The following is a 23527-nucleotide window of genomic DNA, read 5'->3' as shown; positions in this document are numbered from 1 at the left end:
GTCTTATACCATCACAAAGTAAGTAACCAGCACTAGTACAAAGTTGAATTGCAAACATTTGTGATGCCTTATGCAGCCAAGTAAAGGGTTGGCAGTAGCATAGTGACTTTAGGGTATATATGCAATCATCTTTGTAAAGTGTAACATCAATTCTATAGTATGCATTACATAGCAAACATGTCTTTCAGGGAAAGACCTATACATAGAGAAGTGTCGTAACCATAAACTTGTCCATATTTGAGACAGCTGTAGTAACGCCAATCTGATAAAACTAAATTGACCAATCATAGTATAAACTACATTCCAAGATCCACACCAGCTTGCATATAGCCAATGCCATGTTATTTAAATAACACCATGGTCTGTGGCGACACTATTTAGCTTTTAAAATATTGACACCTATTTGATCACCCGATATATCATTAGGACAAATGTCCTGATCAAGTTCCATTAAAATTGAGCTAAAAAATAGACTTCTAGAGTGTTAACAAGATTTCACCATAACCATGTAAGGAAAACTGCCCCGGACATGGCAGCCATGTTTTAAGACAACCCAAACTTGTTTAATTTGGCAGAGCAATCATTAGAACAAATGTCTTGACCAAGTATCAAAGATATTGGACTTAAAATGAGACTTCTAGAGTGTAAACAAGTTTTTTTTCTTTCATTTGACCAAGTGACCTAGTTTTTGATCTTACATCATCCAGTTTCAAACAAGGCCATGTTATCATTGGGACAAATGGGACAAACATTCATGAAGTTGTGACTTCTAGAGTGTTCCCAAGGCTTCAACAAAGTCATAAAAGGAAAACCGCCCAACCCCCTCGGGACCAGGTCTTGCCATGAAATTTTGTTCAAACTCAGATAAGACTTCATTAGAACAAATGTTCTGATTAAGTTTTATGATGATTCCAATATAAATTTGACTTCTAGAGCTTAAACAAGCTTTTTTTCTTTAATTTGATCTGGGTTTTTACTTCGTGGTGACACATTTTCAAACTCAGCTTAGATATAATAGGGACAAATGTTCCGACCCAGTTTCATGAGGCTTCAACAAAAAAAATGTGGCTTCTACAGTGGTAACAAGGTAAATGTTGACGACAGACAATGGGCAATCCACGCCAAAAAAATGACAAAATACAATCAATAAAGCTCAGCATGAGCCCCCTGTTGAGCTTTAAATACATTAAAAATTATAATGACATGCATTCATTATCAAAATAAGTAATTAACAAATAGAAAATATAATATAAAATTAGTTAATCATGACAAGAATCTTAAACCTTACACCTCCACATATTAGCCTGCCCTTGTAAAAGCTGGAAATTACATTATCAATTAATTGTTATGAACCAGTACAAAAGTTTGTACAACAATCCAACTGTCAGTGTGTGTGGCGAGCAAACCTACCTGGCCAAGGCAAGGTCCTCCTCCTGGTTATTGTTCCTGCAGTGGTCTTGCGCCCTCACATTAGGACTTGACACAGACTTGGCTGTAATTTGCATGGCAGGAACATTGTCTTTTCTGAAGTGTTGCTGGCTCTGAAAGCCTTCGTAACGTTTGCTTTGTGTTGGCAATGTAGAATATCCTCCATTCACTTGCCTTGACTGACTCTGACTGCCATTATGATGTCTATGAGGAGGGGCAGTGTTGTGCTGCCTCTGGGGTGCGTGATCATGGTGGCTGCTCGGTCCAAACTGATCCTCTGCTTTCTGTGGTGAAGTGGCCTGCTGACTGAATACTTGTTGCTTGTGGTTGCCCAAAAGACTGCCCGAAAGAATGGGCTGATCCTGGGGGGGCGACCTGAAGGCTCCAGGGGAGGGCTGGGGCGGAGGAGTGGGCGCTCCGTCGTAACTAAGGGGCGACAACATCTCAGGTGTGCCTGTCAATGACAAATATTTCCTGTTAACATTCTTTGGTTTTGTACATTTTTATTATGTATTGTTACATGATTTTATAGCAACTCCTAAGAAGTCTTAAGGTACCAGAGCTGACAGCAAGTGCCTAAAACAGTTGGCCATACCCATTTAAATAATGTGTTGCAATATGTTAAATACAACTTGTAGTTTTTCTTTTAAAATCATTATTAAAAAAATATGGATTGACAGTTGAAATAATTATAATATTGTTCGTATTATTGAAAACATGATCGCCCTTACATGCTCACTTATGTTCAGGGACACCTATTCATGAAAACTTGATCAGGTGATCTACTTTTTGACCCCACATGAGCCAGATTAAAACATGGCCTTCATATTGTCAAAGTGAACATTCCTCAAGTTCAATCACGAGTGAGTCATAAATGTGGCCCTAAAAAGGTAACTTTTTTTTACAATTGCCGAGTTTTTAGATGTATCTGACCCAGATTCAAATATTGCTTAAATATTGTTAAGACAAACATTCTAGCTTGCTTAATAAATGTTTCCCAGACTGTGGTAATTTTTTTTAAAGATTTCACCGAGTTTCTGATCACACATGACCCAGATTCGTACTTTGCCTAAATATTGTTGAGATAAACATACTGACCAAGTTTCACCAAGACTTTATCCTAAATTTGGCATATAGATTGGTAAAAATGTTTGTCTAAGATGACCTAGTTTCTGAACACACATGAGCTAGATTCAAATCTTAATAGATATTGTTAAGTTAAACATTCTGACAACAATAAATGTGGTGAGAAAAATGTTTTTGTTATATTTGACCTGGTTACCTAGCTTTGGGAATAATGGGAGTAAGATTTCAATTAATTTCAGATATTATCAAGATAATTATTCTGACAATGTTTCATCAAGATTGAGTCATAAATGATTTCCTTGAGTGGTAACAATTTTTTTTTAATTGATGTAGTGACCTAGTTTTTGAAGACAAAAGACCCACTTTGGACCTTGTCCTAGACATTGTCAAGATAAAAATTATTATTAAGTTTTATTAAGATACATTTGAGTCCTGAAAAAGGCTTCTAGTGTAGTAACAAGTTAAATGGTTGGTTGTTAAAGTAAAGTCATATTGCAAACAATCAAAACTGTGTTTTGTACTTAAATGACAAAACAAGTCTAGTTTTAAGTCAGAATTTCAAAAAACATAAAGTAACTGACAATAAGCATGACCACAAAGCAACACTTCTTACATCTCAAACTAACACTAACTTAAAATATTTACTTATATTTTGTAAAGTAAGAACAAGATATATCTTTAAACAAGAGATGTGTTTGTCAGAAACACAATGCCCCCTACTGCTCCGCGTTGAAGCCATATATTTGACCTTTGACCTTGAAGGATGACCCTGACCTTGACCTTTCACCACTCAAAATGTGCAGCTCCATGAGATACACATGCATGCCAAATAGCAAGATGCTATCCACAATATTGCAAAAGTTATGGGAAATGTTTAAGTTTTTGGACAGACGCACAGACTGACAGACAGACAGACGGACTGATGGACAGTTTAACTGCTATATGCCACCTTACCGGAGGCATAAAAAAGAAATTCATTGTATATCCTGACTTTGAAATAAAGGAAGACAATTTACTTTTTTTAGTTATTAAATAAGTAAATGAAATTAAATTGTTGTGTCCTTTTTTTATACTTAAAAGTCGCATATCAACTGCATGAAATGTTTGTCATGAAGTGCATGTACATAAAACTACATAATAGTGTTCTTAGATACAAATTTTACCACATGTGATCTCATAATATGTTTCCTAACATGGCTTATTATGAATGTATTTCTTCGTCATTAAAATATTTAATATTTGATTAAGACACAGTTTTCTGTCCAAACATATAAATAACACTGTCACATCCACATCATGCAAACAATGGTCTTATGGCATATGCCTCCAGCGTAGCTCAAGCCCAGCCTGCATACTTAAGCAGTCTTGTCAGGGGCTACGCTTCCTACTATAAAAGAGCATGCAATGTTTCACGGTATCTCCTCAGTATGCATATCCTGACAAGACTGCGCGGATGCGCAGGCTGAACTGGAGCATAATGTTGGCAGTGAATTGCATAAGTCCCATTTTCGCATGTGGGTCTTTACAAATCTCATTGCTTGTGTAAATGAAACATACTTTTCAATATAAAATTCCAGTCACACTGTGCTATTTATAGCAAACTGGCAAATGTCAGTAGCCTATTCTGGCTTGCAGGAAAGATTTTCAGACACACTGACTGTGTACATCATACATGTGTGGCTAGATAAATAAACAATATCCCTTATATCATGGACACTATTGTCTAACAATTTAAAACAAATTCATGGCTGTCCCAAAAACTTATGTTATTTGACTTTGTCTTCCCGACCATTTACTGACACTGAAATTCTTGGGGATGGAGTTTACGGGTAAAGCGTAATTTGACTGGGCCAAAATGAACAAGCAGAGAGTGGTCCGCATTTCCCTGAACTGATTAGAGTTCCACCCTATACTTCAAAGATGCGATGTTATTGCCAATGTTCCGGGGGATCATGCTAAAATCAGCCCATGGAATGAACGGATTGTATTCATTTGGGTCTGCTGGCATTATGTAAAGGTCATTTCAGGTGAAAAGCTGGGTTAAACAGCTATGCCTTAAAAGTACTACAGAATATGGCTTTCTAAACAAAGTATAACTTCTGTGACTCAAAATCACATAGAATGAAAACATTGCTTAATTTTTCTCAATTTGGAAGTAAGAATTCATAGTTGTTGATTCAACTTATTTTTAGTCACTTTTAATTTATAAGCTAATGCTGTATTAAAAATACTAATTAGACTTGTTTACTGTTTTCATATCCTTAAAGGGAAAGCTGGATTTTGATCATTATCCAGCCAACCTTGTGCTGTAACTAAATATTGACGTGCAACTCGGTGCTTAAAATGAATAAAAATGAAATACAAATAAATAAAATGATGCCTTTAATTTCAGGTGAACAATATTTTATTTAAATGTGGTTTGATTTATACTTATATCAATGCTTTTTGATACCAATACATTTATGCTAATAATTATTATGTTTTTCATTCTTGGTTAGTCTCTCACACTAAGCCTTAGGTTCACTCATATGTAAAGCAAATAAGGTTATGATGTAACGCTGAAATTTGGCTACTAATTTAGCGCCAACCTAGGTAAATCGTAAACAATCAGGAACTTGCGTATAAAGTCTTCAATAACTTTTTAATATTGACAATGCATCTACAGGATATATACCGAGATTAAATGCATATTAGTAGATCAGGATATTGTCAAATAAGTATGGGAAATGAACAAACCTTCAAAAGTTTGGACAAAAACATATACAAATCAGCAGTTGATCGCCATTTTGAACACCAGATAATAATTTTCTCACTTATGCCACACCAGTTACTTGCGTACGATTTACCCCCTGCTATTTTCTTATACTGCACTACACTTGTGATGCAGATATATCTGCACAATTGCCCTGGTTGCGTGGTGCCTTACCTCTGCCGGTCATGGGCGTGGTGATGACGGAGGGTGCTGGGGTGACCAGGGGGGTAGAGGGGGCACGAACCACGTCCACATATGCCACAGGGAAGATACCCTGCTTGTTGCCTGCACGACCCTCAAACCAGTTCTCGTCAACATGACGCAACAAAATCACAACCTCACCCTGACAACATAAATGATAGATTTAAAGTGTGTGTTTGTTTATATTTAAAAATGTTTAGTGGTTTTCATATGAATTAATATTTAATGGAAGTGTATACCGTAATTACTCTTTGTTTTCGGACACTTAAAAATAATTATTTTTGTTCGTGTCCGAAAACTTAGATACGATAAATATTCACAATAAACAGGTGTCCGAAAACTTAGAGTCGAAAATTGAAGTGTACGAAAATAGCGTCAATTGTATCAACGACTACCGGTATAGCACACGCTTGTAAAATACCATGCTGTATAGTATAAATAACAGTTATATATGTTTGCACTGCATTTTAAATAATTTTAAATGCCTAATTTATTTGAACGAAAATTACTACAAGGTTGTACTTTGACCAACGAGTTAAAAGACTAGCATGTGATGTACCGATACTCGCTAGTACGAACCTGTCATTAACACAATAAAAAAGCAAACTATGGATTCTTTGTTTGTTTATATCCGATAGTTGTTGTCTAATTGTTTGTAAAACTTGCAATAGGGTGCATCACACTTTGAAGCGTTTAGTGTTTGTCACAGTTATTTTACTGAGAAGGGGTAGTTCAATTGCAGTAGATATTTGAACTGTTAATTGGCACTACCCATGGTCATTGTCATAACGCTTAAGCTATCGGGCGAAACCACTGTTAAATACCGGTTAACAAGGTCATTTACCCAATAACGCAAATGTAATGGTCCGTTGCCCTCAGACATAAACCTGCTATGTTTTATGATGTTCATCCGGTTGTAAAACCCCATGATGAAGTGTTATTAGATATTAAAACAGGACCAAAATTCGCTAAAATAGCGCTGTAAAATATACTGTCCGAAAACTTAATGACATTAATTTTGGACGAAAACTCGAGTGTCCGAAAATTAAGTCATGAAAAATAATTATATTTGCTAAAAAAAAAAGGGTGTCCGAAAACTTAGAGTGTCCGAAAACATAGAGTAATTACGGTAAATAAGAAGATTATTTCTCACTGTTGTCTTCAACTTATTTTATTCATGCTGAACAGATATGTTATCAAGTGTTTAAGTTTACTTACAAAAATTGTCCAAGCTTAACAATAAATAAACAAGGGCTGTTTGTAAAACATGCATGCCCCCCATATGGGCTCTACGTTGTAGTGACAGCCATTGTGTGAATATGTTTTTTGTCACTGTGACCTTGACCTTTGACCTAGTGACCTAAAAATCCTGCAAATCAATAGGGGTCATCTGCGAGTCATTATCAATCTACCTATCAAGTTTCATGATCCTAGGCATAAGCGTTCTTGAGTTATCATCCGGAAACCATTTTACTATTTCGGGTCCCTGTGACCTTGACCTTTGACCTAGTGACCTGAAAATCAATAGGGGTCATCTGCCAGTCCTTATCAATCTACCTATGAAGTTTCATGATTCTAGGCATAAGCGTTCTTGAGTTATCATCCGGAAACCATTTTACTATTTCGGGTCACGGTGACCTTGACCTTTGACCTAGTGACCTGAAAATCAATAGGGGTCATCTGCCAGTCATTATCAATCTACCTATGAAGTTTCATGATTCTAGGCATAAGCGTTCTTGAGTTATCATCCGGAAACCATTTTACTATTTCGGGTCGCCGTGACCTTGACCTTTGACCTAGTGACCTGAAAATCAATAGGGGTCATCTGCGAGTCCTGATCAATCTACCTATCAAGTTTCATGATCCTAGGCATAAGCGTTCTTGAGTTATCATCCGGAAACCATTTTACTATTTCGGGTCACTGTGACCTTGACCTTTGACCTAGTGACCTCAAAATTAATAGGGGTCATCTGCGATTCATGATCAATATTCCTATGAAGTTTCATGATCCTAGGCCCAAGCGTTCTTGAGTTATCATCCGGTAACCACCTGGTGGACCGACCGACCGACATGAGCATAGCAATATACCCCCTACTCTTCGAAGGGGGGCATAATAAAATAAAAACAAGAGCTGTCTCCATAGGATGACATATGTCCCCAATAAACGCTTTGATAGAAGTTATTGAAATGCACTAAGTAACCACGTGACCTAGTTTTTGACCCATCATTACCCATATTCTAACTTTACCTAGATATCACTTAGACACAACTTCTGACCAAATTTGGTGAAGATCGGATGAAAACTACTTCAACTAGAGAGCAAACACCATACTTAATCCTTAAAATGCACTTAGTGACCACGTGACATAGTTTTTGACCCGGCATGACCCAAATTCGAACTTGACCTAGATATTGTATAGATACAACTTCTGACCAAGTATGGTAAAGATCGGATGAAAACTATTTGAATTAGAGAGCGGACACCAAAGTGTGACAGACTGACAGACAGACTGACGGACAGTGCGAAAACTATATTCCCCCTTTTCTTCGAAAGGGGCATACAAAATTATTTGTTTCCGAAAATAAAATCTCCATTAACCTTTCTCATTGAGAGTTCTACAGAAGTCTGTGCGGTGAAGTTGTATTTTGCTCGTGCCAGCCCCTCTGACTGCTGGGCAGCGCTGTTTGCCTCCTCTATGGAAGTCAAAATCTCCACATAATTCACAGGGAAGATGCCCACACAGCCATTTATCTCTCCTTCAAACCAGTTGGCATCCACCTTTCTAATCAGGTACAGAATGTCCCCCTTCCGAAATGTAAGTTCCCTGTAATATTTCCACAGTATAATTGTAGTGTAATGTCACTCTCATGCAAAATTGTATAAGAATTGGCCCGTGGAAGCCCTAAATATATAAAATATTTGTTGGTCTTAGGGTCTGTTCCAATCACTGTATTTGTTCAGGAACTGGTTTGAAACAGAGAAAATTTGTAATGCGTTAATTTTTAAAATTTTAACAGTGAAATAACTATTTTGATTTAGTGATTTTTCCTCTTAACAACCGATATGCATGACAGAAAACCTGATCTTTATTGACAACTACTACAGTATTCCCCTTGGAGTCCTGATAAGACACCATGTTAAGTGCTGACCTGTTATTTTGAGCTGTGAAGTTGAACAAGCCTTTTGCCTTTCCATGGATCTGAAAGCCACGTCTTCTCTCATCCGGGACCGCCCCGTATCGACCCGTAGGCTCCTCAAACCTGTCACTAGGGATCGGCGACTTCTGGGAGGGCCTGTAACAGGACACCAGAAGAGTCCTATCAGGACTGATAGATGAAACAAACATTGTGTCTATCAGGACTTTTAGATGGAAAACAGACTGTGCCAATCAGGACTGATAGATGAAACAAATATTGTGTCTATCAGGACTATTAGATGGAAAACAGATTGTGCCTATCAGGACAAGTAGATGGAAAACAGATTGTGCCTATCAGGACTGATAGATGAAACAAACATTGTGTCTATCAGGACTATTAGATGGGAAACAGATTGTGCCTATCAGGACAAGTAGATGGAAAACAGATTGTGCCTATCAGGACTGATAGATGAAACATGTCTATCAGGACTATTAGATGGAAAACAGATTGTGCCTATCAGGACAAGTAGATGGAAAACAGATTGTGCCTATCAGGACTGATAGATGAAACAAACATTGTGTCTATCAGGACTATTAGATGGGAAACAGATTGTGCCTATCAGGACTGATAGATGAAACAAACATTGTGTCTATCAGGACTATTAGATGGAAAACAGATTGTGCCTATCAGGACAAGTAGATGGAAAACAGATTGTGCCTATCAGGACTGGTAGATGAAACAAACATTGTGTCTATCAGGACTATTAGATGGAAAACAGATTGTGCCTATCAGGACTGATAGATGAAACAAACATTGTGTCTATCAGGACTATTAGATGGAAAACAGATTGTGCCTATCAGGACAAGTAGATGGAAAACAGAGTGTGCCTATCAGGACTGATAGATGAAGCAAACATTGTGTCTATCAGGACTATTAGATGGAAAACAGATTGTGCCTATCAGGACAAGTAGATGTAAAACAGAGTGTGCCTATCAGGACTGATACAGACCTGTTTACCCTACCAATTGCTTCTTAGTAGTATGGAGGGCATCTCTCGGTAGTTTGGGGCTGTTGTCAGTAGTTTTAAACTTTTCAATCATTTTGAGCATTAAAACACCATGACTGGGTGCATATCAGTTTAACGGTACATAAAGCATTTGATTAATTTACTTGCTAATAATAAAATCTGTTAAGTGATATTTTTTTGCTTTGATCTGTTACAGCCTGTGCCATTTGGATTGGGAAAATTAGCGCGATAAACCATAAAATTGGAAAAATAGCGCGAGAAACCATGAAATTTGGAGACATTAAGCATATGATTATAAGTAAAAAAAAAAAAAAAATTAAGTGCATGTTTGACAGCATTTTATATTATAAAGTGTTGCTTCAATGTCTTCTTAAAATGAAGACAATATATAGTTAATATATATCCACATGCATATTAAACTTGCAATAATCTATAGATTCTTAAATACACCATTTGATCATAAGCTCTTTAAGAGCAGCTATTAATTTAATTCAGTATTTTTTTAAATTAAATATCATAAGGGGAAAACATAAACAAATATTGACAAACATCCTTTAGTATTCTTGTTGTGTTAATGATGTATTAAATGGAGTAAAAATAATATATTTTATTTGTTTACCTTTCAATATTTTGCACTTGACAACCTCAGTTCAATGATATTTCATTTAACTGTACAGCGTAACAAACATAATAAAGCAGAATATGCATATGAATCTGATTATACACAGATCCACTAACATATAAATCAAATCATGTTTGTCTCTTTCCATTTTCGAACGATACTCATCTTATTATAATAAATGCTTTAACTTTGTGAGTAGACTAAACTCCAATTTTCCAACACCCGTTTCCGTGACGCACATTCACTGTGCAGATTTCTGATAAATATGTGTTTTTTTGTTTTTTTTAAAATCTCAAACGTAGTATGTTGCGTTAATTGACACACGCATTACATTATTCCCTAATGACCATATGATATTATCCGTTGTTAATTTGAATGGTATTTATTATTTTCGCCGTTTATCGCAATTTCTCGTCTGCTTGCCGCCATCTTGGACGTGTGTAAAAACAGGCGTGCTCAATCACGATACATCGACTATCGTCATTATTCTCCGCAATAGAGAGAGAGATGTGTATACTGGATAGCAACATCAAATCGTATATATTCGGCTAAATTTGCAAACCAATACGCAAGTCACTTCGGTGACGACTCGACAATCTCGATTGGCACTCGTTCCCCGGGAGGCTTGAATTTCAACGTTTTTTACTACGCAAGCGCCAAAATGATTATGATTGATAAATTAACCATTAAGACCGAAAATAAGCGATAGTACGATTTAAAACTGACATTTGACCATTTTGATCAATGGATCTGTAGTTTTTCAGTACAAATCCGTAGCGCATAGTTAAGCCAAATAATCGGTAGTAACTACAGCAAATCCGTAGAAGTTAACAGGTCTGCTGATAGATGAAGCAAACATTGTGTCTATCAGGACTATTAGAGGAAAAAAGATTGTGCCTATCAGGACTGATAGATGGAACAAATATTGTGTCTATCAGGACTATTAGATGGAAAACAGATAGTGCCTATCAGGACAAGTATATGGAAAACTGATTGTGCCTAAAAGGACTGATAGATGAAACAAATATTGTTAGACTATTAGATGGAAAACAGATTGTGCCTATCAGGACTGATAGATGAAACAAACATTGTGTCTATCAGGACTATCAGATGGAAAACAGATTGTGCCTATCAGGACAAGTAGATGGAAAACATATTGTGCCTATCAGGACTGATAGATGAAACAAATATTGTGAGACTATTAGATGGAAAACAGATTGTGCCTATCGGGACCAGTAGATGGAAAACAGATTGTGCCTATCCGGACTGTTAGATGGAACACATATTGTGTCTATCAGGACTATTAGATGGAAAACAGATTGTGCCTTTCAGGACTGTAAGATGGAAAACATATTGTACCTATCAGGGCTATTAGATGGAACAACAAGGGCTGTTTGTAAAACATGCATGCCCCCCTATATGGGCTAAAAGTTGTAGTAGCAGCCATTGTGTGAATACGTTTTTTGTCACTGTGAACGGTGGTGGTGGTGGTGGTGGTGGTGTAGTAGTAGTAGTAGTAGTAGTAGTAGTAGTAGTAGTAGTAGTAGTAGTAGTAATAGTAGTAGTAGTAGTAGTAGTAGTAGTAGTAGTAGTAGAAGTAGTAGTAGTAGTAGTAGTAGTAGTAGTAGTAGTAGTAAAAATAGTAGTAGTAGTGGCAGTAGTAGTAGAAGTAGTAATAGTAGACCATGGTAGAATAAGTGGTGGTGGTGGTGTGGTGGTGGTGGTGTAGTGGTGGAGTAGTAGTAGTAGTAGTAGTCGTCGTCGTCGTCGTAGTAGTAGTAGTAGTAGTAGTAGTAGTAGTAGTAGTAGTAGTAGTAGTAGTAGTAGTAGTAGTAGTAGAAGTAGTAGTAGTAGTAGTAGTAGTAGTAGTAGTAGTAGTAGTAGTAGTAGTAGTAGTAGTAGTAGTAGCAGTAGCAGCAGCAGTAGCAGCATTACAATACCAATACTTAAGAATGATCAAATGGGAAAAGGTAACCTAGCACTGGCAGTAAATATGGGTCTCATTTACAGGTCAGATTTGGAATCTCTGCTGTAAAATGAGATTTTGAATGAATTAAAGGGAGGCAAATCTGTAATAAAAAGAACATGCATAAACCGTAGTTGTTTCCCTTTTTTGAACCATGCTAAATCCTTATAATGCCTATTTCCAGTAACTGTGACCTTCACCTGTGACCTTGACCTTTGACCTAGTGACCTCAAAATCAATAGGGGTCATCTGCGAGTCATGATCAATGTACCTATGAAGTTTCATGATCCTAGCCCCAAGCGTTCTTGAGTTATCATCCGGAAACCACCTGGTGGACGGACCTACGGACCTACCGACCCACCGACCGACATGAGCAAAGCAATATACCCCCTCTTCTTCGAAGGGGGGCATAAAAATTGTGTCTATCAGGACTGATAGATGGAAAACAGAGTGTGCCTATCAGGGCTGTTAGATGGAACAAATATTGTGTCTATCAGGGCTGTAAGATGGAAAACAGAGTGTGCCTATCAGGGCTGTTAGATGGAACAAATATTGTGATGACACTCTGTATTGTGATGACACTCTGTATTGTGATGACACTCAAATATTGTGATAACACTCTGTTTTCCATCTAACAGCCCTGATAGATCAGAGCTGTTAGATGGAAAACAGAGTGTGCCTATCCCTGTTAGATGGAAAACAGAGTGTGCCTATCCCTGTTAGGTGGAAAACAGAGTGTGCCTATCAGGGCTGTTAGATGGATAACAAAATGTGCCTATCAGGACTGTTAGATGGAAAACAGATTGTGCCTATCAGGACTGATAGATGGAAAAATATTGTGTCAATCAGGACTATAAGATGGAAAACAGTGTGTGCCTATCCCTGTTAGAGAGAAAACAGATAGTGCCTATCAGGGCTGTTAGATGGAAAACAGACTATGCCTATCAGGACTGTTACATTTTTAGATGGAACAAATATTGTGTCTATCAGGACTATTAGGTGGAAAACAGATAGTACCTATCAGGGCTGTTAGATGGAAAACAGACTGCCTATCAGGACTGTTAGATGGAACAAATATTGTGTCCATCAGGCCTATTAGATGGAAAACAGAGTGGGCCTATCATGATGTTAGATCGAAAACAGATTGTGCATATCAGGACTGTTAGATGGAAAACAGATTGTGTCTATCAGGACTGTTAGATGGAAAACAGATTGTGCCTATCAGGGCATCATCTACTTAACATGATAGGCACTATCAGTTCTCCATCTACAAATTCTGATATACACAGTCTGTTTTCCATGAAACAGTTCTGATAGAAACAATCTGTTTTCCATCTAACTGTCCTGATAGGCTCAATCTGTTTTCCATCTACTGTTCCTTACAGGTTTAATCTGTTTTATCTCACCTGAAAACAGATAGTGCCTATATGGACTAGTAGATGGAAATCAAATATTGTTCCTTTTAGGTCTTTAAGATGGAAGACAGATTGTGCCTATCAGGACTTTGAGAGTGAAAACAGATTGTGCCTATCAGGACTGTTAGATGGAAAACAGATTGTTTCTATCAGGACTTTAAGACGGAAAACAGACTGTGCCTATCAGGAAAAGTAGATGGAAAACAGACTGTGACTATCAGGATAAGTAGATGGAAAACAGATTGTGACTATCAGGATAAGTAGATGGAAAACAGATTGTGCCTTTCAGGATAAGTAGATGGAAAATAGATTTTGCCTATCAGGACATTTAGATGGAAAACAGACTGTGCCAATCAGGACTGTTAGATGGAAAGCAGAGTATGCCTATCAGGACTGTTAGACGAAAAACATATCAAGACTTTTAGAAGGAAAAAAAGATTGCTCCTTTAAGAACTTTTAGATGGAAAACAGATTGTGCCTATCAGGACTTTGAGACGGAAAACATATTGTGCCTATCAGAACTGTTAGATGGAAAACAGATTGTAGATCTGTAGAAAACAGGATTAGTAGATGGAGAACCGATAGTGCCTATCATGTTAAGTAGATCGGAAACGGACTGTGCCTAGCATGTTAAATAGATGGAAAACAGATTGTGCCTATCAGGATAAGTACATGGAAAACATATTGTGCCTATCAGGACAGTTAGATGGAAAACAGATTGTGCCTATCAGGATAAGTACATGGAAAACATATTGTGCCTATCAGGACAGTTAGATGGAAAACACTCTGTGCCTATAAGGACTGTTAGATGGAGAACAGATTGTGCCTATCAGGACTGTTAGATGGAAAACAGATTGTGCCTATCAGGACTTTTAGATGGAAAACAGGATAGTGCCTATCAGGACTTTTAGATGGAAAATAGACTGTGTCTATCAGGATAAGTAGATGGAAATCAGATTGTGCCTATCAGGATAAGTAGATGGAAAACAGATTGTGCCTATAAGGATAAGTAGATCGACAACAGATTTTGCCTATCAGGACAGTAAGATGAAAAACAGACTGTGCCAATCAGGACTGTTAGATGGAAAACAGACTGTGCCTATCAGGATAAGTAGATGGAAATCAGATTGTGCCTATCAGGACTTTTAGATGGAAAAAAGATTGCTTCTTTTAGGACTTAAAGATGGAAAACAGATTGTGCCTATCAGGAATGTAAGATGGAAAACAGATTGTGCCTATCAGGACTGTTACATGGAAAACAGATAGTGCCTATATGGACTAGAAGATGGTAAACAGGTTGTGCCTATCAGGACTGTTAGATGGACAACAGAATGTGCCCATCAGGACTGTTAGATGGAGAACAGACTGTGCCTATCTGGACTGTTACATGGAAAACAGATTGTGCCTATCAGGACTGTTAGATGGAAACCATATAGTGCCAATCAGGGCTTTTAGATGGAAATCAGATTGTTCCTTTTAGGACTTTAAGGTGGAAAACAGATTGTGTCTGTCAGGACTGTGAGATGGAAAACAGATTGTTCCTATCAGGACTGTTAGATGGAAAACAGATAGTGCCTAATAGGACAAGTAGATGGTAAATAGGTTTCGCCTATCAGGACTGTTAGATGGACAACAGAATGTGCCCATCTGGACTGTTAGAAGGAAAACAGATTGTGCCTATCAGGTCTAATTGATTGAAAACTGACTGTGCTGACCAGGACTGATAGCTGAAAAAACAAATACTGTATATCAGGACTATGAGATGGAAAACATATGATGTATATGCCAATTTTTGCATTTTGTTTCATATTCATGGAGCAATTCAGGTGTTTCTGGTGCATCTTGGGTAAATTATATTTCATACACAAACAGTGTAAACATTGACTGAAAAATAGTCTCTTTTCCAGATAATGTGAAATTCATAATATATTTTTTATTGTCTAATTGTGTTAAATCATCTTTTGAACTTTAAACATAGTTAAATTGGTGAAAATTAGTAGGAAACAACAGTATATTTTCTAAATTATAAACATTACCACAAGAAGGCAATAAATTTGTTGTTTTTTTTCTTATCTATATTGTTTATATTTAAATTGAAATTACATTAACTTTTTATCCAGAATAGAGCCCATTATTGATTTTCGTCTTCACAAATAAATTAAAATGACTCTAATGCGTGTATCACCATTTACAGTACAAATTAATTTAATTTTAACATTAGAAACACTATGGTTATCAAAATAATGTCATAATAAAGTATAATGTGTGTCAAAAACAAAAAAGCAACAGTGCTAAATTTGGTAAGCTGTTAGTAAAAAAGGTAATTGTTCTTTTAGTGTTTTTGTGCATTCCATTCATGCATAATCATCATCTTTATCTGACTTTAACCTCATATTCTTGACAGTTGTCAGACCCTGTATACTTCCGATTATTATTGACCAGTGAGCCCATGTGGTAATCATATACAACTTCAATAAAGTCACAGTGTATAGCCAACTGCAAAGGGCAATAAAGCCTGATATATAGTCAGCTGATCTGAACAATGGCAGAACTCTGCATAAGAATGATCAGCTCACCTGAACTGTGTCAGCATACTGCATACAAATGACCTGAGCTGATCTAAACCATGGTTACACTGTGCAGTAGAATGATCAGTTTATCTGAACAATGGCCACACTGTCCATTAGAATGATAAGCTGATCTAAACCATGGCAACACTGAATTAGAATGATCATCTGATCTGAACCATGGCAACACTATGCATTAAAAAATCAAGATAAAACTGTGTATAAGAAACCATGGCAACACAGTGCATAAGAAACCATGGCAACACAGTGCATAAGAAACCATATCAACACTGTGCATGAGAAACCATAGCCACACAGTGCATATGAAACAATGGCAACACTGTGAATAAGAAACCAAAGCAACACATTATAGCTCAATATAATGTTCCAATTGCCATAGGAGGATTAATAGTAAAACACAAATTTATTGTGCACAACAAACTTATTAATTTATATACAAACAAAACTGACAAGAAATTTGGAAAGAAAGTAAACTGTTATTTATAAAATAAAAATCTTGATGTAAAGAAACTGCAAGTGGTAATGATGTTGTTATTTTACATGTAAGGGAACTAGTTTTCAATACAGCATAATCAAACTACTGCATGATACAAAACTATAAAGTACAGCCATAAGGACAGACAAGTGCAATATTTTATACCTCTGAATAGAGCACACACACATCAGTTCACATTCTCATACACATTAATTTTGTTTAAATTTATTGTATTTTTTTTAAATATAATCCAAGAGTCATAACTAAAGCATAATAAAACTAAAGCATTATAATACAAGTTAAACTAGAATTTGACAAAACAGCTACGAAATGTCTTTATGTGTATCATGATGTCATAGAATGTATAAGTTTAAAAATGGCCATAACTTTTGTTACTTTTATCATAGAAATAGAATTGCACATGCCAAATTTCATATCCTAAGGAAAAATGCCATCAAAATGAAACGCTTATTCCATCAAAAAAGTGGCAGAATGCCTCTGGACAAGTCATGTCTATGGAGAGCCGGAAAGATGGACATATAGGTCCATGGTGATTCCAGTATACTGCCCATATTTGTTATATTATCTTTTTTTTATAGGACAGTGTTAAACATCAATGGTAAAGCTAACACGTCATCTTAAGCAGTTTGGTTATCCTAGGTCATCCCCTGTACTGTGTGGATAAACCAAACTTGGGAAATACACTGCAGACAAACATCTGCTATTTAGCTGATATCAGGAGGTGATTGGTCTGCGATAGGAAAGCATTTACATAATTATTGAACACATTTATAAGGAAAATCTCTTACACTATTACATATTAACTGAGTAACAGGATATGACTGCTACCCCCCAAACTATAGGCTTGTTGGGGCATTGGGGAATAATGAGTTACAGGATATGACTTCTACCCCCTAAACTCTAGGCTTGTTGGGGCATTGGGAAATAATGATCTCTGACACTATTACATATTAACTGAGTTACAGGATATGACTTCTAACCCCCCTAACTATAGGCTTGTTGGGGTATTCGAAATAATGATCTCTGACACTATTACATATTAACTGAGTTTAACTGAGTTACAGGATATGACTTCTACCCCCCAAACTATAGGCTTGTTGGGGCATTGGATCTCTGACACTATTACATATTAACTGAGTTACAGGATATGACTTCTACCCCCCTAACTATAGGCTTGTTGGGGCATTCGGAATAATGATCTCTGACACTATTACATATTAACTGAGTTACAGGATATGACTTCTACCCCCCAAACTATAGGCTTGTTGGGGCATTGGGGAATAATGATCTTAAGTTTTATTTAAATCCTTACAGGCATGTTTAAGTTACAGAAATTAAACTCATAACCTTTGACCTTGGATTTTGACCTTGACCTGTGACAAAGGAGCATGTAAGTTCTTTGCAACACATTGTCTGGTCATGTGGATTAGTAATCCAAAGGAATATTCAATTCATTCCAGGGAAGTAAATTACAGAGCTAACACAAAATCTGAACCGACTGACCCAACCAACAATCCACGGACAAAGAGTGCAACAACAATATGCCCTCCTTTAGGGGCATAAAAAAATATATCAAGTCTTAAATGAAACAATTTCCCCAAACTGTGCAGGTATTATTTGAGTTTCATTATATATATTGACATGTATTGAACAAAACTCTTACAAAGTAACGATATAATTTACCTAGAAGGTCACTTATTATTAGAAACTACTAATTAAGCCTGGACTTAATACAATTATTTTGTGTAACACTGTCCCAGTTAGTTCCTATATATTTAATTTCACCTATCGACATCCAATTTAAATTGTATTGTTCCACAAAAATAACAATGCAAAGTTAGTTTGGGGCATTCAAACAGCACATAAAGCAGATATAGAGATGATATTTGTTGGATTCGGTGGAATATTGATTTTATTTCGAGTGATCAAAGGAAATAATATTTTCACGAGTGGCGAATTAAAATCAACATTCCACCGGATCCAACAAATTTTCTTTTTATTTTATGCTTTTTTTCACCATTTATTTACCCTGTCAAAGAGTTTAACTGGAGAATTTCGCTGGTATAATGACATCATTTCGTCGAAAAAATGACGTCATTTCACAGTAAAACAGTGAAAAAAAACGATAATTTTCACTGTTATTTTTCACTGTTTGAAACAGTGGAATATCAGTTTTATTTCACTGATATTTTTCTATAAACCACCGGTAAGCATAAAATAAAGCACAGTTGCTTCAACAAATTCTGGTTCATACCTAGTTGCAAAGATCAATGCATTTATTGCATACAAATTGACAAGTCTACTGTATTTATTTTCACAACTTTTTACTATTGGAAATCATTTAAAACAGTTTGTTATCACTACAAAGTTTAATTTAATGATTACTAATATTTTTTATTTCAAAATTTAACTTGCCTAAATGAGTTTCGGGAAATAAATATTAGTTCTTAAAATTTCAACCATCATGTTTTGTCAGCAATTTGTATTACCTACGGTAAGTCTGGTTTATCAACATTAAAGTGTTAGTGGTTGTGTTAGTGAGAACAGAAAATCCCATTCTAATATTATAGCAAAGAAGTTACTTACACTGTCCCTGGATGTTGGTTTGACCTAAGTGATACGAGGGAAAACACAATTACAACACATAATTATAACAAGAGTACCGCATAACAGGTGCCAACGCTCGGCTGCGGATGCATTTTTGAATAAATGAAAGCTTGTCAGAATATTACATTTTTTAGAGGTCACAGTGACCTTGACCTTTGACCTAGTGACCCAAAAATAGGTGTGGCGTGTAGAACTCATCAAGGTGCAGCTACATATGAAGTTTCAAAGTTGTATGTGGAAGCACTTTGATTTTAGAGCCAATTTTCAAAAGGTAAACAAAATGTTAAGGTTTTAGCACGACGTGGACGGCAGACGACACGACGACGGACACAACAACGGACATGACGAGATGGCTATGACAATACCTCGGATTTTCTCCAAAACAGCCTAGCTAAAAATCACATTCTAGATATGTATTTCTTTTACAATGACAATAAATGACAGACTGAACCCCCCCCCAACAAAAAACAACAACAACACAAAAAGCAACAACAAAAACACAACATCTAATAACTTTTTCCCCACTTACATTCTATAATTTCATGATATCTGTTTATCAACACTCAAAACTAGACTTTAATTAAGAAAGAAAACGTCTCTATAAACGCCTCCTATTAGTACTGATAAATCCTGTGAATTTCATCTTGTGGTTATTAAAAAACTTTAAAAAGGGTCAAAACTCTGCAAAATTTGTGTCTTTCACTCCTTCACATTGATAACAATAACAAAATGCTTCATGTTGATTTATTGAATCAATTTCGTAAGTTTAAGTCCAAGTAACTCTGCAACAAACACAGAAGAGCTGTCCCAAGACAAACTCAATTATTCCTCGGCTTAAATAGTATATGTATTTTTTCTGACAGTGACCTAATATAATGACTAGGGATGCAAAAGGTTACAAAAAACATTAACGGTTTAACCTTTTGCCATAACCAGTTATAAACCGGTTAACCGAAAAACCTTATATAGTAACAAGGGCTGTTTGTAAAACATGCATGCCCCCCATATGGGCTGTCAGTTGTAGTGGCAGCCATTGTGTGAATACGTTTTTTGTCACTGTGACCTTGACCTTTGACCTAGTGACCTGAAAGTCAATAGGGGTCATCTGCCAGTCATGATCAATGTACCTATTAAGTTTCATGATCCTAGGCCTAATTATTATTTAGTTATCATCAGGAAACCATTTTACTGTTTCGAGTCACTGTGACCTTTGACCTAGTGACCTGAAAATTAATAGGGGTCATCTGCCAGTCATGATCAATGTACCTATGAAGTTTCATGATCCTAGGCTTTAGCATTCTTGAGTTATCATCCGGAAACCATTTTACTATTTCGGGTCACTGTGACCTTGACCTTTGACCTAGTGACCTGAAAATCAATAGTGGTCATCTGCCAGTCATGATCAATGTACCTATGAAGATTCATGATCCTAGGCGTAAGCGTTCTTGCGTTATCATCCTGAAACGGTTTTTCTATTTCAAGTCACTGTGATCTTGACCTAGTGACCTGAAAATCAATAGGGATCATCTGCGAGTCATGATCAATGTACTTTGAAGTTTCATAATCCTAGGCGTAAGCGTTCTTGAGTTATCATCCGAAAACCATTTTACTACTTGAGTCACTGTGACCTTGACCTTTGACCTAGTGACCTCAAAATCAAAAGGGGTCATCTACAAGTCATGATCAATGAACCTATGAAGTTTCATGTTCCTAGGCCTAAGCGTTCTTGAGTTATCATCCGAAAACTATCTGGTGGTCGGACGGACAGACTGACATGTGCAAAACAATATATCCCCTCTTCTTCGAAGGGGGGCATAAAAATGTTAAATATACTTTAAACGTGTCATACCCCTCGTACGTGTACTATATAGAAACGAAAGTAATTTGAGATAGCTTGCGTTGATAACATATCAGTTTCTTTATAATATTTTATAACATTTATTTCAATAATTTTGTAAATGTAGCTTTGTTTTGTATTTATTTTCCTACGTAAACGCATGTAATTAAAAATTATACAACTACAAAATGTTCATTTGTACATGTCATTAATGTTTTCTTGGTTGGGCCGCTTATATTACGTTCGGGTCGTATTGCTCACAATAATGTTCTGTTTCTTGATTCGGTCTGTTTTAATTGCTTAAACTAAACTTTACATAATATAAATTTTATTTTAAATATTTAAGCTAGTGCAACACTATCCAACAGTTTCTACAAATCAGCAAACACACATGTCTATGCAGAACATGCACAACACGTGTTCAATTGGTCAAGAAAATCACTCTGTCCACTAGCTTGTTGCTGATGCAATTGCGAGCCTTGATAAAAGGACGACATGTTTTTGAGAACAATCGCTCCCATGGCACAGATGTCAATGGAATAGACAAAAGCTCCCAAACCATGTGCGCTATTGTTGGGAAACGTTTATTTTCTCACCACCAACGGGTCGCCATCGGGTAAACAATTCACTCGCATGATTGTTAACGCACCGTACCGCGCAACTTTAAAGCAATTGCATAAATGATTTAATGATTTTATTTTTATGTAACTTTTTTCTTGGTGTTAATAAATTAAATGAGTTTAATAAATTGCTTTTTTTAAATAAAACTTGCCTCAGATGGTAGTGGTGAGGTAAATTACTAATGAAAACATTAAATTATGATAAAACAAATATGACGTTAGCATGACAAGTTTAAAACTACTGAGGCAAATCTTGATAAAAATTTTACTAACAAACACTTTATTATCGCAAACAATCAGCGTTGGCTATTGGTTTACAAACATCAAAATAAGCCATCCAACTGAATTTTATCGCGAGCAAATAAAGGTGTCAATTACATCGTTGCTAATAGCCCCGTCTCCCCGCAATTTGCTAGCTAAATATTTAAGAGTGAAACATAACAATAATGACAATTATCAAAACTTACCCTCTGTTTGTAACCACAAAGGTCTGATTTATTACTTGATTTCTTTGTTGTTTTTTTACACATTATTTAATACCCTCGACGGTGCGGCATGTTGTTTTAACTGGGGCACCAGCACAAGTTTGCAGTATGTCGCACGCAAAACCGCACTAATTATTCCATGATTTTTTTTTAACCAGGTTAACCTTTTCCAGAAAATGTAACCAGATAACTGGTCGTTTTGGTAGATTAACAGGTAAATCTCTTGCATCCCTAATAATGACCATAAAGACATATGAAGGGTTGGGGTGAGACTAATGTATCTGATATAGAAATAGAAAGCAAAAACAATAGTTCCCCACTCATGTCTCAATATTTGAAGTTGAAAATATGTATCATTTGTGCAGTTAATGTAACTAAAAGATGAAAATTGTGGAATATAACATGAAATGTTACAATTCCAAGAATTTTTTTTTTCCTATTTCATTTAATTGAATTTAATTAACTGTGCATATACCATTTGCATATAAACTACCTACACAGAAAATTACAGCTCAATACCTTAGATGAAAGTAAAGTTATCAAATGAAAACACTTTGAATATTTTTAACAGTAACCTTGACCCCACTCTCCTAAAATACAACGCCTCACTAGATTAGTCTGTAACATACCTACAAGCAAAACTTGAGTTGTTCAGCACAAATTTTTATCTCCTTTTATCCCTTTTTAGCAACAGTGACCTTGACCTTAACCCAATTTGCTCCACATGCACCCCTTGTTAGGTCTGCATTATCATGCTAAAAGGCGAGTCACATTTATAGGTCTTGACCAGAAGTTGTAAACAAAGACCTTAAATACATAATAATAAAATTATATTTAGTTTGATTTCAATATCTGTGGTAGACAGAGATTTGCCGTTAGTGAACACAAACGTTAACCTGCACATTTACTGCAGGAGTTAAAAATATGACTTCTCAACAGTTTACTTTTACTTAGTAACCTATTTTTTTTACCAAATCTGCGCAAGTTTCAAAACTTGCTGATTAATAATTTTGACAAAGGATGGACACAACTTATTGCTTCTACAGTGATTACAAACAACAAAGGATAGACAAAAGGTGATTACAAAAGTTCCCCATAGCATGTATGTTAAGTAAAAACACTAATAATAAGACAGACAGTAGAATATTATCAAAAACTCCCTAAAAAGCCAGTTCAAAATGAGAGTATCCAGCTGAACAACTATTGTCATTATCAGTAATACTGCACGAGACAACAACAGTTATTTCACAAAAAACAGA

General features: G+C 36.2%; 1 protein-coding gene across 21 annotated transcripts in view; it reads right to left on the bottom strand.

The window, feature by feature from the left end:
• The window catches only part of LOC127847484 (sorbin and SH3 domain-containing protein 1-like), a 379963-nt gene that overhangs the window by 7579 nt on the left and 348857 nt on the right, over nucleotides 1-23527 (bottom strand). For 20 of the 21 annotated variants that reach the window (XM_052379427.1, XM_052379439.1, XM_052379429.1 and 17 more), the window contains 5 exons: nucleotides 19306-19329; nucleotides 8618-8761; nucleotides 8067-8292; nucleotides 5441-5609; nucleotides 1411-1882 (listed from right to left, as the gene is read on the bottom strand). In XM_052379427.1, coding sequence (XP_052235387.1) covers nucleotides 1411-1882; nucleotides 5441-5609; nucleotides 8067-8292; nucleotides 8618-8761; nucleotides 19306-19329 — 1035 coding nt within the window. The remainder of the gene's footprint in view (nucleotides 1-1410; nucleotides 1883-5440; nucleotides 5610-8066; nucleotides 8293-8617; nucleotides 8762-19305; nucleotides 19330-23527) is intronic. The other variant, XM_052379423.1, reaches the window with a different exon arrangement.

This window comes from Dreissena polymorpha, chromosome 10 (assembly GCF_020536995.1).
Source record: "Dreissena polymorpha isolate Duluth1 chromosome 10, UMN_Dpol_1.0, whole genome shotgun sequence".
Classification (NCBI taxonomy): Eukaryota; Metazoa; Mollusca; class Bivalvia; order Myida; family Dreissenidae; genus Dreissena; species Dreissena polymorpha.
This window is presented reverse-complemented; position numbering and strand designations above follow the sequence as displayed.